The sequence below is a fragment of the Arctopsyche grandis genome, chromosome 9 (assembly GCF_051622035.1).
Source record: "Arctopsyche grandis isolate Sample6627 chromosome 9, ASM5162203v2, whole genome shotgun sequence".
NCBI classification, from domain to species: Eukaryota; Metazoa; Arthropoda; class Insecta; order Trichoptera; family Hydropsychidae; genus Arctopsyche; species Arctopsyche grandis.
This window is the reverse complement of record NC_135363.1, coordinates 4,639,956-4,658,265: the sequence shown is the minus strand read 5'-3', so window position 1 is coordinate 4,658,265 and position 18,310 is coordinate 4,639,956. Positions and strand designations below refer to the sequence as shown.

At 32.8% G+C, this 18,310-nt stretch overlaps 1 protein-coding gene across 7 annotated transcripts; it reads left to right on the top strand.

Moving 5' to 3' along the window:
* The first annotated feature begins 969 nt into the window (after positions 1 to 969).
* Positions 970 to 18,259, top strand: LOC143917099 (uncharacterized). 7 transcript variants are annotated; one of them, XR_013261039.1, is made up of 15 exons: positions 986 to 1,028; positions 3,737 to 4,138; positions 7,521 to 7,781; positions 7,971 to 8,345; positions 8,427 to 8,648; positions 8,892 to 9,193; positions 9,424 to 9,532; positions 9,610 to 9,796; positions 10,045 to 10,235; positions 10,512 to 10,634; positions 17,059 to 17,099; positions 17,330 to 17,413; positions 17,600 to 17,665; positions 17,915 to 17,979; positions 18,163 to 18,259. XR_013261039.1 is itself a non-coding variant. In XM_077438488.1 (11 exons), exons 2-11 carry the CDS (start codon positions 3,923 to 3,925, stop codon positions 12,744 to 12,746), a joined length of 2,136 nt encoding a protein of 711 aa, XP_077294614.1. In that variant the 5' UTR covers positions 970 to 1,028; positions 3,737 to 3,922; the 3' UTR covers positions 12,747 to 14,058. The 7 variants fall into 7 exon arrangements, 3 of the variants coding, with proteins under 3 accessions (XP_077294614.1, XP_077294617.1, XP_077294615.1); XR_013261037.1 differs by having other exon boundaries at positions 10,479 to 10,634; XR_013261038.1 differs by lacking the exon at positions 986 to 1,028 and having other exon boundaries at positions 3,483 to 4,138.
* The last annotated feature ends 51 nt before the right edge of the window (positions 18,260 to 18,310 follow it).

Sequence of the window (18,310 nt, the reverse complement as noted above, 5' to 3'; positions counted from 1 at the left end):
TAATTGTTCTATTGGTGTTTTATACTGATTATATATGTATATGTAGGGAGATTTTTTTCATATCAAACAATTAAATATAAATATTAAATGGTGCTACTTTAGTATGCGATCAACCTTTGAATAGCAGTCGACTATTTTTTTTTTTTTTGTATCGTAGCAACGAAATTTTTATTACAATTTTTGTTTTTTCCTGCCGCCCCATAATGTTGTCGAAGCATTTCTATCAAAATATCGTCAGTAGATACATATCTCTTTACCAAATCTTAAATGAATAGGGCCAACCTTAACTTAACCTAACATATCCTGACCCTTAAATAAGTAGGTGTTGGCTGCTAAGATGTCTTTTTTTTTAGTTTTATTTCATCAATATTTTCACAAAAAAAAAACATATCTTAGCAGCCAACACCTATTTATTTAAGGGTTGGGATAGGTAAGGTTAAGTTAAGGTTGGCCCTATTCATTTATGATTGGGTTGTTAGGGTCGGTATCATTCAGTCTCAGTGTCACACGCGAGAACTGAGACAGTGAGACCGCATTTTAAAGTAAAAACGCGAAGGTAGATCGCATACTAAAGTAGATATGTGAAGGTAGACCGCATACTAAGGTAGCAAATATTAAATTAAATATATTTAAAAGATATTTGAAAAGAATTCGATCACGTGCGGATCGAACACAGGACCGACACATTACTTTTATTTATTTTTATTTAATAACTTAATATGCCAACACCCATGCGATGATATTTCATCGGGTGCAACATAAATAAGAAAATATATATAAATTATTATTAACAACATAATAATATAGGAAAATTAATATTATTTGATAATCTTTCACTTTCCAATACAACCGTGTAATATCATACCCCTTTTTCCAAGGTGGAGTAACTCCCCTCTCTCCCCTTGCGACCCATTGCTTGAGAACATATGTATATGTATGTACATAAGGTGCCCATTAATTTTCGTACACGATCTACCAGTCATTTGGTGTTACATATGTTTCCATAATATGGAGACGTGTTGTCATAAGTGAGTACATGTGTATTTATATAATATACAAACATATGTAAGTACGCACTAATATTCGTACTGCGTAAGAATTAACACTTATTATGAATACTAGAATATTTATTATGTGAATATTATTGCTTACCAAATCTAAGAGTCTCAGTTTCTTTCCAGTTACGTTTTTAACATAAGATTTAGACAATATTTTTGAGGTGTTTAGCGGTTTTTTTAGTATCCAACTAAACAACGTATACATTTTTAAAGAAAAAACAAAATAATAGTACTTTTATTATTTCAAATCGATTCAAAAATAATAATAATATTGGTTTCTAGCATGTTTTCGTCTACCTTTCTAGGAAAGACGGTCACGCAAAAATACAATTCAGTTTTGGGTACAATAAAATAGTTTCTACATACTAATATGTGAATAATCCTGATATTGTTCTATGTATGTATTTACTAAGTTTGGTTATTATTGTAAAATATAAGTATGATTGTAGTTATTAAAAATTATTACATTATGTATAATTATTTTAATATGGCAATAAAAGTTTTACCAAAGCAACCTTACTCACAACTCCAAAGGGTCAAACAGCAATGTTTATTAAATGTATGTACAACGATTTAGTACATTTACTTATAGAATTTAAAAAGATAATTGGGACTATTTAATGTCAGTAGAAAAAAAATTTATTTATTTATATATTATATTAATTTTTATTTATTAATATAATACATTCTTATTTATGTACTTCCAATAAGCTATTCAGTGCTATATACATACATATATTTCACACAATACAATGTTTCGAAAGTCAAACATTATCATTTTACCTGGGTTTTTCTGTATCACCTGTGCATTGTACGTTACAGGTATAAGTGACCGAGCTTCAAAAAAAAATTTACCTGGGATAATATTGATTTTAGTTTACTGCTAAACTTCAACAAAAGTGCGAAAGAAATATTTAACGATGATGATAGGAATGCATGTCAACAATTTTTACATATTTCGTTTACTTATAAATTTTGATTACACGCCTTATATATATTTAATTTTGCCACTGTATACTTTTTTACAAGGTTTTTATTAGCTTCAATCTGTGTGTGTCAAAAATTTGTGATCTGATTTTTTTTTATTCTCTTATTATTATACACATAGTTTATTACATTTTTATTTGTTGACAAATTCTTTGGGTTCATTGGTTGTAGTGCTACCTGATCAATTATTTCTAAAAAAATCAAAGATCTACTCAAATCTCAAATATGTAGTTTTAGACCAAACTTTACCTTTCAATTTATCTCATTTTTTTATTATCAATGTATACATATGTACATAGTTCAAATGTTCTAAATTCATATGTTAACATTTGATAGTTTTTTTGACATGTATGTACATACATATATATATATATGGTTTTAGCATTGCAAAAGGCCAATGTTGTTGCTGACACACATACACGGATTTGTAAAATCAAAGATGTTGAAAAGGATGCAGTATGGAAGTTTTTATAAAATATAAAAAAAAAATCATAATTTCAGTAATAATATTTATTAATTAGCATTTGATTTTTTTTATAAATATTTGAACAACCAACATATTTTTTAAGTAACGAAAAAAGCGGGGGGGGGGGGGAATCGTAAATATTAAACACTGCCCTGGTTATTTTTTATTGGATGAATATATTTTGATTAGTATTTATTTACTTAACGATCAGTATTTTCATACCAAAATGATCAGTATTATATATAAAATCTGGTTGGTAAAAAATAATAAAATGATATTAGAAAATTTAACATTTATAAGTATAATTTTAAAATCTTTGTATTAATCAATATTATATTTCATATATGGTTAGTAAAAAAACTGAAATCTTAGTATGACTATGTTTTGGTTGAGAATTGATTTTGTTATAATTTTTGACAGTTGCATGACAGGGTGTTGCCGATACGAATTGCGCCAAACCATGTCACAATCCCGCTCCTTTCCATCTCCACTCAGATATTGAACTTGCGCTCACACGCCCTCCCTGTAATCCAGCTCCTGTCCTTTCCCGTTCTCCTCATGGTCTACTATCTGTTTTGGTTTGTTTGTTATTAATGCCGCATGTGTGGGACTGGATGCGGAGGTAAACACATCATAATATCTTAGCAACCAACACTTATTTATTTGAGACTAGGTTAGGTTGGGGTTGATTTTATTTATTTAAAGTTATGTTAATAAATACTTAAATAAGTATTATATTAGTTGTTTTACCCGGCTTCGCTCAGTATTTGTAATATAGACAGCTTACAGATGGCGAATATTTAATAGTAAATATTTATTTGTTTTTTATTAAATTTATTTGAATCGAAAAAAATATATATGAATCTTAAACCTAACATACTTACATACATACGTACATAGATATAATGTCTCTTTCGAAATTGATACTGTATACTGATAAAATCGACCACTATAATATTAATCACTCGGATACTGCTTATTTATAAATACATACATACTGACAATTCGTTAAATACAAAACTGATCAAAATGTATAAAATACTGATCTTTTAAATACAAGGTTTTTTATTTAACACTCGACCACAACTAGTACTATAAACAAATATGAAATTAAAAGATATCGATAGGATATCTTTGAAATCACACTAAAAAACATTTGAAATATGTCGAGCATCCACGCGTAAAATGATCGAAGAAGCGAATATTCGAATTTCGAATAACGCAGTTGGACGACATGGAGCGCGTTGCGACCGAGCGTGGAACGAGAGCGTAGTTTCCGGCGGAGGCCAGCAGCGGGCAGTCATTCGCGTGTAAGCGTTCGTCGGCGTAGCTTGTCGCTCGCCTTCGTCTCTTGTCGTCGCTTTCCCGTTCGTCGTTCACCACGAGGTTCCCAACTCGTAACCCGGCCGGCATGCAGGGAGGCATGATGGGCTACGGCCAGATGCGCGGCTCGCAGGGCGGCGGCGGAGGAGGGGGCGGAGGGGGCGGCGGGCGCCAACACCAGACGCAGCACCAGCCGCAGCCGCAGCGCCAGAACAACAGGCGCAACAACCGGTTCCGCGGCCGCTTCGACAACCGCCCCGGCGGCAACAACCAGACCCAGAACCAAAACCGCACCAACAAGGAGGTACGTACTCTTCACCTTCACTCGGAAGCGAGGTGACGCGCCGCACCCAAAATGGCGGCCATATCCGGTGACGCGTCTACTGACGCCACCCACACCACTCCTCTTTCATCGCCTATATCATATGCACATATCAATTCAATTCGAGCTTTCTAGAATGTCGATTCGTTTCGGTGCATTTCGGCCGTTTTATTCTTCTCGTTCGATTCGATACAGCCGACCACGCGGTCATTGCCCCGCCACCTAGCGGTAACCCCGACAAGTGCTCGCTTGGTCTAATTTTATATGCGTGCACACTAATGCCAACTGAAATTAATATTCATTTGTTTTATTGAAAATTTTCTTCGATAAAACAAACGAATACATTTCATTTCACACGTGGCTTTGCATTTTTCTGTTTTTTTTATCATATCGAACTTTTCTTCGTCTTTCTAAACCATTTTACTTCCTTTCTTGTACTAAATATACTAAATACTAAATAAAAAATAAAAAAGAAAATGATTATCAATTTCGTGTCTGTATTTGAACATGTGCTTATATGACGCGTGTTCAAACATTGAAGGGACGCCGCATTTTTGGCGGCCGCCATTTTGTTTTATGGCTTCTTTATTTTAAAATATATTTACTGTAAATCATTCGGTATATACCTACATACAATGCTCTTTTTTTAGTGGCTCGATACTACATACAGATAGTAAAAATATTCATAAAAATGCATAAAAGTTGACCTCAAACGATGACCTTGAATGTAAGTCAATTATGAAAGCAAAAATTTTAATATTGGAAATATTTTCTATAATATGTTTGTGAAGTCGACCAATTCGTACGTGTCTTAAGCCAACAACTATAACCTTTAAAATTTACTCATACTAAGTATTTCAAAAGAAGCTACATCTTCAACAATATCGCCGCCATTTTGTTATTTCTATTTCCCTCGTGATGTAAGATCAAACGAAGGTTGAGTTGAAAGCGTCTTTTAAAAAGTGACCTCGTGATGTCTATTCTGATAGGGGAAAAGAGCGCATATATTGCCTTTGAAACACAATCTGCTCCACCACGATTTAATTTAGCCAATAGTTCGGATTTTTTAATTTAAGAAATTGGATAGCTTCTTATTAACCTTTCCACCGCGTACGACTACTATACATGCCCTCAGCGCGTGAGACACGCATAGATGTCTTGGAAGTTCCAACCCGTATAAGAGCCGTCTATTGTGCTAAAATTTTATAACTTCGTTGAAAATATTACTAAATGTATACTTTACCAAATTCAATAGATGGCAGTAGTCAAAAAAAATTCAATATAGGCTAAAATAATTTATAAAATATTACAACCTATATTTATAGTCGAAAACGCGATAACAAAATCCGCAAAAAAGCAGCCGCGTACAGGGCATGTTCGCTAAATTTGGTGACGCGGGCAAAGGGTTAAGGGATGGCTAAAAATAGTGGTTTTTTTTATTGTCAACTTTTTTTTTTTTGCTCCTGCTTTCTCAGACAATGGAGAAGTCTACTGTTATTTTATGGTGGCAACCTAACCTCTGCTCTTTGCCTTATTATGTGGAAAATATAAAACCATTAAATTTTCTTATCCTAAAGGCCAGTCTGGACGTATAGTATCCAACTATGGAGAACGAGTAATAATTCTAACGTGGAAATCTTACGATTCCAAAATAAAAGCTCTTAGAATAATAACAAATGCCCCATGGTTTGCGAGAAACATTGAAATTCATCAACATGTATCTATACCATCGATTAAAACGGAAATAGAAAGTTATACAAAGAACTACAAGCGTAGACTCGAAACCCACTCAAACGAGCTGGCAAAAACTCTTATAAAGTCTAGTGCACAAGACACTAGACTAAAGCGCCGCAGAGTGCTCGAATAGTGGATAAAAAGCTGCCAAATCTTCTGAAATAAATTGTGATCAAATTTGCTTATGACCGACGGGTCGATTGCAAATATCTTAAAAATAATATATATATATTTTCTTGCCAAAGATAACTACTTACTGTGCTACATGAAAATTTGACAATCAGTAGCTTGCCAGCACATTTATGTTTATCATATGGAGTCTACTTGATCTTAGAATATTTCAAAGGAAACAAACCAAAAATCAAATCTTAGGAGAAAAAAGCAGAGTTAAATGACCTCAGAACTAGAAGAATGCGTGTATAAATGAGTTAGTTGTGACGTGTTTGAGTAAAATGAACGATGGATGTTGGTAACATGTAATGTGACGCTTCAACAAGTAACCAATGTTTTAAACCGCTTAACGAATCATTTTACACTACCAACCACATGTCTCCTGATAACCAAATCCGACACCACATATTTTTCTCGAGCTACTATTCTAGGTAAAGTCATTTGGAACAGATAATTACTAAACTGTGGAGGGGGGGGGGGGTTGAGAATCGCTAGTCTAGATAGCGATCAGCCGATGAGATCAATAACGGATTGGGTCTCTGGACTAATCGATCAATATCTTATTGCATTGACCCTTTTTAAATCAACGGGGCCGATTCATATCAGCCCACGTTTTGACGTTATTTTTTTTATTCACTATCTGAAATTTAAAGCCGTCTGCTGCATTTCAAGATCACTGTATTTCAATTATTTTATTGCTTGTCCGAGTAAGTATTTCGCGACACTTTGTTGTGCTGTGCCATAAACCAAGGGATCCGGCACGCTAGTGGCCTGCAGGAAAAACAGTTTATTTTGATTTGAAAAACAGTTTATATTAGAATTTTTGACCTTTGTACTTCGTATTTGCAGATAATATTCAGTAGCACTCCAAAAATCGTTCAACATTCAAAAAAAAAATTACTATTTTGAACTAAACTTTTGTATTCGTTCATTTTTATTTTCATTTATTTGCTTTGAAACCTACATATATATAAATATTACTTATTGCAATACATCACAAAAAAAATAATACCGAGAATTTAATGCTAAATAATAACGAGTGTTTTATAATTCTTTGCATGTACCTCGCAAAATATACGGCTTCTGATTAAAAGGTTGACAAACTTCTCTATAGGTATATTTGAGGCTGGCCGTACAGGGTGTGAACAATAAATTTCTTTCACACTACATACTATTCGTTGCGAATCTGGAAACCCTTCATCACATCCACCCAACACCATTCTTAGAATTTAAGTTTGTCATCCGAGTCCCCGATTCAGCCACACTTTGCATTCTGTTATCCATAGAAAGTAGAAGTGCCAGAATGTGGGGTAAATAAAATATAACCTATCATAGGAAGCTTATGCGTCATTATGACGTATTGGCGCACGAAGATTAGGCACAACTGTTGTATGTTGGACTGTTTTGATAAGTGACGAAATTAAATGAACTCTTATACTAATGTTTATGAATATTTCAGATTAAGGCTGAAGTGCCAACTCCTGTCGCCACTCCACAGAAGCCAGCACAGGAACAGAGCACACCAGCACCTGTTGCAGCTCAACCGCCGCCACAGCAGCAACAACAACAGCAGCAGCAGCCGGCAAAACCACCTCAAAATGTGGTCATCAACAAACCCACACCACCAGCAGCTGCTGTCAAACCTCAACAGAATATACAGAATAAACCGAACATTCAACAATCTCTGCCAGCCAATCAACAGCAGAAGAATCAGAGTGATGTATGTTATTTATTTATTTTTTCGGTTGGTTTTTTTTTTATATAGAATCCATGGAAGATGTGATGTTTTTGATGAAAGTAGATTGAATTGCTGTGAAAACAAAATTTTATTCTGATCTTTTCCATTTTCAGTTATTTTAATAAAAACATTAGAAATGATTATATTATTAACGATATTTCTCTATTACAGATCAAGAATGTTCCCAAAAGCATGAATGCGTCCAACACGAGCTTGAACAGTATAGGGAATCAACAAAACAATATGAACGCCAATAAACCTCAACAAAATAATATGAATGCTAATAAACCTCCACCAAATTTGAACGCCAATAAACCTCCACAAAACAACATGAATACCAACAAACTCCAACAGAACACCATGCCTGCCAATAAACCCCAACAGAACAATATGAACATCAATAAACAACAAAATCAACCAAATTCTGCAAACAACAAGGGCAATAACAATTTGAATCAACAGGGCGGTGGTGGTGGGGGCAACAACAACAGAATGAACCCTCGGCGTCAGCAAGGAATCGACAAAGGAGGACAAGGCGGCCGGGAGGTCAGTTCTATTTTATCTGGAAATTTGATCTAACATTGAAAATTCGAATCCTTGAACTAATTTTGTGCGATTTATTTACAGGAACATTTCATGGCAACCAAATTGAAAGAGATTGGTGGGTCGACTATTGACTTGCCTGCTCTAGACCAAACAGAACAGAAGTTTTCAGGCAGAAACAGATTATACATTGGAAACCTCACAAATGATATTACTGAACAAGAAATCTTAGACATATTCAACCAGTACGGTGAAACATCTGAATTGTTCGTCAACAAAGACAAGAACTTTGCCTTCATCAGAATTGTAAGTGATTATTTTGATTAACCTTTACTTTTTATATGTATATTTTTCCCCATTTTTTCCGCCACACTTTGAATTCTCAAAAATATTGGAATTGCAAAGTGCCAAAATAGGGGTATAACAAAGTAGTCCTGTCATAGGAAGCTTTATTATCTAAAGATATTTAAAGCGCACGAAGATGAGGAACATTTCTTTTTAGGGCATTGTGAATTCGAATGTAAAACTAACGTGTTCTTTTTTTGTTAGGACTATAAAGCCAATGCCGACAAAGCAAAACGAGAAGTTGATGGACGTATGCGCCGTGGTCGACCACTTCGAGTTCGATTTGCACCACATAATGCTGCTATCAAAATCAAAAATCTAACACCTTTCATTTCCAATGAACTCTTGTATAAAGCATTTGAAGTGTTTGGCAAGATTGAACGTGCCATTGTTAAAGTGGACGATCGCGGAAAGTCCCTTGGTGAAGGCATTGTGGAATTTGCAAGAAAAGCTGGTGCCATGGCTGCCCTCAGACATTGCACAGAACGTTGCTTCTTCCTCACCGCGTATGTATTTCATTACTTTTTAACTCTATTTTTCCTGAATGCACCCTTTTAATGTGCTTTTGACTTCAAAAGTAGCATATGTGCACTGAGGATATATTGAATAACTTCATTCAAAGTCATGATTATTTTACTCGTAATTGTGGAACAAAACAGTTAACATTATTCATTTTGATCCAATTCATTTTTGATGATGGTTTTATGGGTGCTTAATTTACATTTTTATATCGTAGTTCCTTGAGACCAGTTGTTGTGGAAAGCTTTGAAGAAGTTGATGAGGTTGATGGCTACACTGAAAAAACACTGCCAAGAAAAAATCAAGACTATGTTCGATCTCGAGGGGTGTGTATTTGTTTTTCTTTATTGTACAGTATAATTTTTATGAAACATCAAAATGTAATTTTTTTTATTGTGTATAGATTGGACCCAGGTTTGCTGAGCTTGATAGCTTTGAACATGAGTATGGAACACGTTGGAAGCAGTTGTATGAATCTTATAAACAAAAGGAAGAGGCCCTTAGTCGTGAAATGCACATGGAAGAGGAAAAACTTGAAGCTCGAATGGAGTATGCCAAATATGAACACGAAACTGAATTACTCCGAGAACGTAAGCTAATAAATATTTTTCAGCATTATCCATTTCCCCTACTAACGCCACGCTTTAAATCCTACATCAGAATGGGATTGTAAAGTGCCAAGTATAAACTGGGGTAAACTATATTCTATTATAGGAAACTCGAATGTTTATTATTAACATTTGAAGTGCTCGAAAAATAGATACAGACTATTCAAACTAATTAAAAACGTGTTTAACTGTTGACGTTTTTATTAAAGCGTTCAAATTTTTAATTCCAGAATTGCGCCAGAGAGAATCTGACAGGGAACGTCAAAAGCGCTCCTGGGAAATGGCCGAAAGGCAAGCTGATGAGCAACGCGAAAAAGAAAGAGAGGTCGTACTCCGACAACAAGAAGATATGTCTCAGCGCATGCGTCTTCAAGAGGATGAGTTGCGAAGACGACAACAAGAAAACACTCTGTTCATGCAGGTAAATTGAACACTCGCATATACACATATCTCGTTTCCCTTAAGTCTCATTCGACACTTAGTCAACAAGAGTGTCAGAACTACTCTTGGGGATATATCGATGCATCTCATAGGAAACACCATGGATATTTATGTCATGGTGTGTCGACAGTAGATGAACATTAGAATATTTTGTATACGTGGTGTATGCGTGTGTGTGTAATGAAATAGTCGCACACATGTTGATTTTTCAACATGTTTGCAGGCACAACAACTAAACCGAATATTGGATGAGCAGGAGCAGGGCATGGGAGGTGGCGGCCGCGACTACGACAATCCCATGCAGGAGAAGAGGGGAGGATTCGAAGGCTCCATATCCAATATGGGACCCATGTCCAGTATGGGAGGATCCATGCAAATGGTACGTCATTCTAATTCATTCGCTTTGTCGCGCCTATGGTTTTTTTGTGTGTGATCTGTGTCTTGCGCACACGTCTGCACACATGTGAATCAGAAATATTTTCATTTTTTATTGTTTAGATTGTGGGCTTTTAACGGTGGCAATTTTTTGTATCTTGATTCACTATCACTAAGTTTTTTAAATATCCATAATTGCTTTCAAGAACTACCAATTTTTAATATTCGATTAAAAATCCTGTCATGTTTTCATATGGCTATTGGAATTACATTATTGCATCGTATTTCATATATTTTCGGTCAGATTCGTCTTTTATTACATTATCTCGCTTATCAAAAACAAAATTTTTTGAGGATGTAGAGCTAAGAAAAAAATATATACTATGAAACCATTTTTTTAAATTGATTTCTTAACAAAAACAGGAACAAAAAATTTATGTGATCATTTGAGAACAAAACACGACTTATAATAATTTGCTGTTAACCCTTTGGTTCCCTTTTAGGAATATGAGTTTCCAATAAAAAAATTATCAGTCGAAACATATTTCCTGTTTTCAACATTGGCAATGGTCAAACAGGTCTTCGTTTTTTAGTGCACGCTCAATAAAAAAAAATTGTACGTAATTTTCGTACCAGAGGGTTAATTCGTCGAATTTGTGAACTGAAATATATACATATATCTCAAAAACCTCTTTCCAGCACGTCTATAGAACTGGTTGTTTTTCAAAGTTTTAATTAAAATGTATGGTCCTCTATTTGTGGCCATAAACAGACTTTGAACTTTGGCGCGCATCATTACATATGAATAGAGGCAGATCTCATTGGGTACGTTGAATTAATTTACACATCGCCCACACGCGCATACTGCAACTCGTATCGAGTGATTGCAATTAATCAAATTAAAAAAATGGTTTCTTTATTCGTGTAACGTCTCTCTGATGCTGTTCTCTCATTGCGTATATATATATATATATTGTGATATTATTTTAAACTATTATATATTTACATACATATATATATTCTAGTAATTTGTAAGACTGTTTTAATATTACAACATGGTGAACTCTATTCGATTGGAATTGTATAGCGTGCAATGATTACCCGTGAATTTTATCCATCACCAGCACTTGCCATTGTATCGCCAGTATCAGACTTGTCTTGTTTATATTTGATATGGTGTTTATTACAAAGTCTGATACCTTATATAGAAACGATAAGTGCTGTGATTGAAAGAGTCTTTGGTGGTTTTTTTTCTTCTCCATCGTTAAAATGATGTGGAATAATTACGACAACATTTTATTGACTGAAGTTGCTGAATTTATATTTAGTCAATTTATATTGGCTTCTTGGCATCGATGAATTTGAACTCGTAAGTTAAGAATTTTTTACTCGTCAATGTGTATAAACAGTTTTAAGGTGGACTTATTCTTTCTTATTAACGCAAGTATCTAATTTTGATGGCAATCGTGTCAATTACATTTTCGTTACGTATAATATAATTATTTTTATTCATTCAACTATTTTTGGTTCATTTCTTGGGTTTTTTTTAATACACATTTATAAAGCTACTAAATTTGTATTTTGTGAAAAATTCTACATTTATAAATAATTTTAGAACGATATACAACAGACTTGTTGAATTTTTTACATTATTATTGTGTCGCATATTAATCCAATATTCCATTTATATTAAATGGATCAACATTAAAACAAAAATAAAAATCTTTTAGTACTCAATGTTTGAGAGAACTCAATCTCTTTGAAAAATTTTAGAACTCGAATGACGGGGTAAAATGTACGATATTTTAAAAGCTAAAATCGAGCCAACGAAAGGTGGCTCTCTAGATGAATCTCGTGCTTGAATCTGCAAAATTTCCATTGCCTTATACAATTCCTTTTTGATCGTGTATTGTTCATCACGTTGAACTGTAGTGATCTTGTATTTTAAAAATCGGGAATCGTAAATTGATCATTAAGTTTATGTGGACCACATATATAGGACACGCCATACATGGAGCATTTCGACCAGATGTGCGGACACATGGGATATGAGGATGGAATGGGCCGGTGGGACAGCCGCCAAGAAGACTACCCCAACAAGCGTCGCCGTTACTAAATTATATTTACCTGATTCATATATATTTATATTTATAACCATCACACTCTAAAAAGATAATGTAATTTCGTCAAAAAGGAATCACTTTTTGATCCCTTGAAACTTTTGACAATTTTTCGGAACGTGCTCTATTTATTGTCTCCATAGTATGTCACGGAAACACACTTTGTGGTTTGTATCGAATTTTCAATGATAAATCGTACTCACCTTTTGTGCATTGTATTTTATTGAAAAAATAATTTTTCACCGTCGAGTTATCATGTTTGTACTTTTTTAGAACAGTGTTGATTTTTCAACATAAAGTCATTGTGAGGACATGATTGGTTTTAGTGTTAAAACTATTCGTAATGGAGCTTTTTATTTTTAAATAAGTAAGATAGTTTTTTTAAGACTTGACATTCTTTTTAACACACAAAATCTTATCACATTAGCATAGTTAAGATACTAAGTTAGTTATTAGTACTAAGTACAGATTTGCCCCATTAGTTAGATAGCAAATTAGATAATGTATTTTAATGAATTCAAAGTAGGTTTTATTTCTTAATAAAACTGTTTATTGAAATTTATATATTCCAATATCGTTAGTACGTACAAAACCCTTGCTACTAATTTTATGTCTTATTTTTATTAATCAGTATTCATCAGTACTCACTCATGTTAAACTAAATTTCTAATTATATTTTTTACTCGAGGCAGAGTGCAGTGATAATATGCATTAATACAAAGCATGTCTCTTAAGAGTTTTTTTTTTTTTTTTTATCTTTGTCATGTCACCACTTAATATGATATTTGACGTTAAAAATAATAAAATAGTCTTATTATAAATGTATGTCTGTCTGATCACAGAAATTTAAATTAAAAATGTATCTTTGTCTGACTTCGTTATCTTTTATTTTTATCCTAGCTCTTATTAGAGTAAACAAACTAGGGAAGGATATGTAATGGATGATTTTATTAGTCGAACTCGTTCGTTGCGAGGGCGATCATATTTGAGATCGCAACTGGAAAAAAATTGCATCTTGGTGCTTGTAATAACCAAGTTCGACTATGATTTTGTTTAATTTGTATCGTGTGAAAGAATGAAATTGAATTTTATTTTCATGAGGATAATCTTCAAAGAAATTCCGACTCGCATCAAAATTTCGAGTTTAAACATTTTCACAACACTTATCAATGCGACCATCTATAGATATAGTGTGAATAGAAACCGTATTTGAACTTTCATACCGAAAAATCATTTATGTTTTTCACTAAGATCTTGTTCAGTTACTACTATAAGAATATATATGATTTTTTTACATTAATCGTAAAATTCTAGAAAAAAAAATGATACAGCACTAGAAGAAGAAATATTTGGACTATTTCGTATCTTCAGTGTTCACCATGCGAAGCAGCGATGCTCACAAGTCGAGTATGTGTCTTCAAGGGGTCACCGCACCGAATGTTAAAAAATCGAAAATGTTCGTTTACCATGCATACATATGAAAAACGGTTAGTATATATATATCAGTGGAGTGCGGTAATACTCTCTCTCCCCCTGTCGTACATCCTCACTTAATTTGCGCGAGCAGGATACAAGAGGAACAGGCTTTTCCTCCTGTATCCTGCGCGCGCACATTCAACAAGGCTGTATGACAATAAAAAAAGACAATTTCACCGCATGCCACTGATATATATATATATATATATATATATATATATATATATATATATATATATATATATATATATATATATATATATATATATATATATATATATATATATATATATATATATATTATATATATACTTAGTACCGTTTACCATGCACCCTTTTTTTATCTTTCGTTTTTCGATCGTTGCCTTCTGATATTTGCTTTTTTCAATCTTTTGACTTTCGGTGCCGTGAGGTAGACCCGTCTCCAAGTTATAGAAGAAGTAATATTTGAATATACACCTGTCCTTTGATTTACACAGTAGATATATTCTACATTAAATAAAATCATGAAGGAAACAACATTCGAACTAATAATTTTTATATTTTTTACTATGTTGTATCATTTTGTTCATGAAAATCTGACTATATATGTATATAGTTAGGTTTTCATGAACAAAATTATACATAGTAAAAAATGATACATGTACATATAACATAACAAAATAACATATTTGGAATGTTAAATGTAAAAAAATAGCATCCATTTTATGAAACTGCGTAAATCGGAAGACAGGTTGTACCAGTGATCAAGAAGGTCAATGCACTTTGACCTCGCAATTTTTTTATCATCGATAATTTGCAAAATATCGTTTTGCACATAAATTTCAGTCTCGGATGTTGAACTGTCAATACTTGGGATTTGTTTTTGTGTTCGGAGTGACTCCGATTTATTTACAGATTTAATTATGCACAAGAAATAATTATTCGAAACTGCAAGATTTTTCAGTGTAATAATTCTTCAACCCCTTCTAAAATTTCTAAACAGTATTTGGGATTTAATTTGCATCATATCAATTTAACATCAAATGGAAAGTGACACATATTTAACGTAAAACCAAATTATATCCTTCTACCCATTACTCTGGATACGAAATTTTGTGTTTTTTTTTGGGTGGGCTTATTAATCCTTTTCCTTCCTTTTAGCGATTACGATGTTTTAACAATTCAAGATTAAACTTCCATTTCATATGAAATTTTTTACTTCTGAATCAGAAGTTCATTCATTGCACACTTCCCAACAATTATTGGTTTTTAAAAAAAAAAACGCCTCTTAAAACCACTTTTCAACACCACTTTGAGTGGTATCTCCTCAAATTTAAGAAATATTTCACTTGGTCCTTTATTGTGTAAATGATTCGACCATCGTGTTCATTTTTGAACACATGCATACATAGAACTACCTCTATTGAATATTGAAGGTAGTGTCGTAGTTGCTTAAACTTGTGCGAACAAAACACTCGGTTTATACCGAGTCGATTGCACGACCTGAAGAATTTCTGTTAAATATTATTACTGCTGAAATATAGAAGCCAAATCGGGATTGTTTTGAGATCCATATAATCGTCTCAGCCAAATGAAATAGGTGAGTGGAATACTTTATAAGGTATATTTTTTGTGATAAAGTGCAACTTTGTTTTGACGTTGCGGTTTATTTGTATAACCGAGTGCGGTGTGTGTCGGTCACACGATTCGTAGACTATTAAGAATTGCGCACTAGATGTTACAACGTCCAGATGTACTACAATCTATTATTATTATTGTAGCTGATGCACAGTTTGTAAGATACGTAAAGTTACAATCGTTCAGTGTGAATTTTCATCATTGTAAGTTTTAGATTTTAGGAAGTGAACGTACATATGTACATATATCGGACTTAGATAAGTTTGGACTGCTACTGGTTGAACGCATAATGTTCGTAGATTGCGGCGTGCGTAAATTGGAACCTTGATCCATCGTTGTTTATCTTTGAAGAATCATTCATTATGTTTTAGTTAAATATTGATTTCTAAATTGGATCTGGCCAACATTGCCAATATATAAATGAAAAGAATTGAGAAATCGAAGCACTGCTATATATCTTAGAAATCATTTAGATTTGTGTTGTTTTTTTTTATTAGGCATCAAAATTGTATAGTAACAATGTCTGTGAAATTCCGTAATTAATAGTGTAGGAGTTTCAGATTATATATGCTTTGTGACTACAGAAGAAAATGTGATAAATTTCTTTATTGGTGGTGTATAAATTATCATTGAATCCAGACATTTGCAAGAAGGAACTAAAGATATTCAAGAATTTCAGATACTACGAAACGACAGATCGGGGTTCCATTGCTCTCTTTTTTCACTTTGACAAGTTTCTGATCAACATGTATATAAAGACCAAAATTATAAGTTGCAGTTTGATTTCAAATTATGCTATTCATCAAACATCGTTTTCCTATCGTTATAGCATTCATCATTCTAAATGCTACGGATTGAAAATATATATTTTTAATGGATTTTTATAGCGTTGACTTTATTTAGATAAGGTCGACCTGTGTACCAATCGTAGATGATTTTTATAAATCGCATTTATTACCGTCATAGTGGAATTGTATTTCCCCAAATTATCTTAAATTGCTGATGGAAAACATTATACTGGAGACGTCACTGCATTCGTGCATTGTGCACATTTTTTTCGTCGTATCGATCGAAGTATCGTAATATATTATTAACAATATCTTCAATAATTGACGATTTTTTTTTTTATTGATAATGGATTTATATTTATGAATGCGATATTTTTCTACTTATGTCGATGGAACGATATTATAATGTGTTATTATGTTACAGGTTGCAGTTGCATGTTGAAGACTGGAATGATATTCCTAAAGGTGAGAATTTTTTTATTTATTTTAAATGGTCTATTTAAAGTTAGATCTACATCAAAATGTTACGTTTTGATTGATATGATGATAAAATTTATATTAAAATATGTCTTCTTTTCCCGTCAGATTGATGATGGTGATAATTAAAATCTGATGATTATTTAGAATTTAACATTTGTTTATATTGATTCTTTGGTTATGTTGCATTCTAATGAAATATTTGTTTGTTTTCCTAGGTTTCTATCTATTGTAAAATCCTATGAATGGATTCTCATCTCAGCTCTTGAGTACAAGGAGAAGAAAATTTCAATATTTTGAAGGTAAATATAATCTATATTATGTATTAATAGATTTAAATTCTTTTTAATGATGATAAAAGTAAGTTTTCATTGCCGACCTTTGTGCTGACGACATCCTTACCCACAGCGCTCTGATGATTTTAAATTTTACTTAATGTTATCTTATTCTTATTTCATTTGGGTAATTTTTTTGCATTTTTGTTACAGATGGCATTGTTGGATGCAGAATATACGATGTGTGTTGATCTAAAGATCAATTCGGAAGTTATAATGGTAAGAATTGAATTTATTGTAAATTTTGTTTGAAGTTTAGTTATAAAATAATTTTTATTATATAAAAATAATTTTTAATATCTTGGTTTTCATTCTTATGATGATAATAATTACCGTTTGATTCCAATGATAATACTATCATGGCTGCAAAATTTTGCTCTGATTCTTCTTTAAACACAGTTTGATTACTAAAGTATTTTTTTTGTAAATTTATTTATCAATCTAATTTATTTTGTTTGCTATTTTCAGGTGTCAAAAGTGCATTGAAAATGCTGCACTAAAAACGTATGATCCAGAAATGCAAGCTTATTGAGGTTGGTATCATTTTACTTTTAATCTTAAATCGAATTTTTCGCACATGATGATATTAATTACCGTTTGATCTTCGATGATAAAACTAGCATGGCTGCAAATTATTGCTGATTTTTTTCAATTCAAATTATCAATATTGAACGACATTTTTTATTGTTTAATTAATTGTTGGCTTTTGTTTACAGATGGAGAGCTTGCAGTGTGTGAATATTTATTTATACGAAGCAATTTATTTGAGTTGTATTTATTATTCATACTGGAAATAAATAAAATTATTATTTAAAAAAAAAAAACATTTTTTACTATTGAATTATTCACAACCCTTCCCTGCAT

Bases quoted from the DNA above. Each gene is read 5' to 3' on its own strand.
- LOC143917099 (XM_077438488.1), top strand. From the start codon at position 3,923: ATGCAGGGAGGCATGATGGGCTACGGCCAGATGCGCGGCTCGCAGGGC. The intron at 9,194-9,423 runs GTATGTATTTCA...TTTATATCGTAG, and splicing joins CGTTGCTTCTTCCTCACCGC to TTCCTTGAGACCAGTTGTTG. The intron at 10,236-10,478 runs GTAAATTGAACA...ACATGTTTGCAG, and splicing joins AAAACACTCTGTTCATGCAG to GCACAACAACTAAACCGAAT.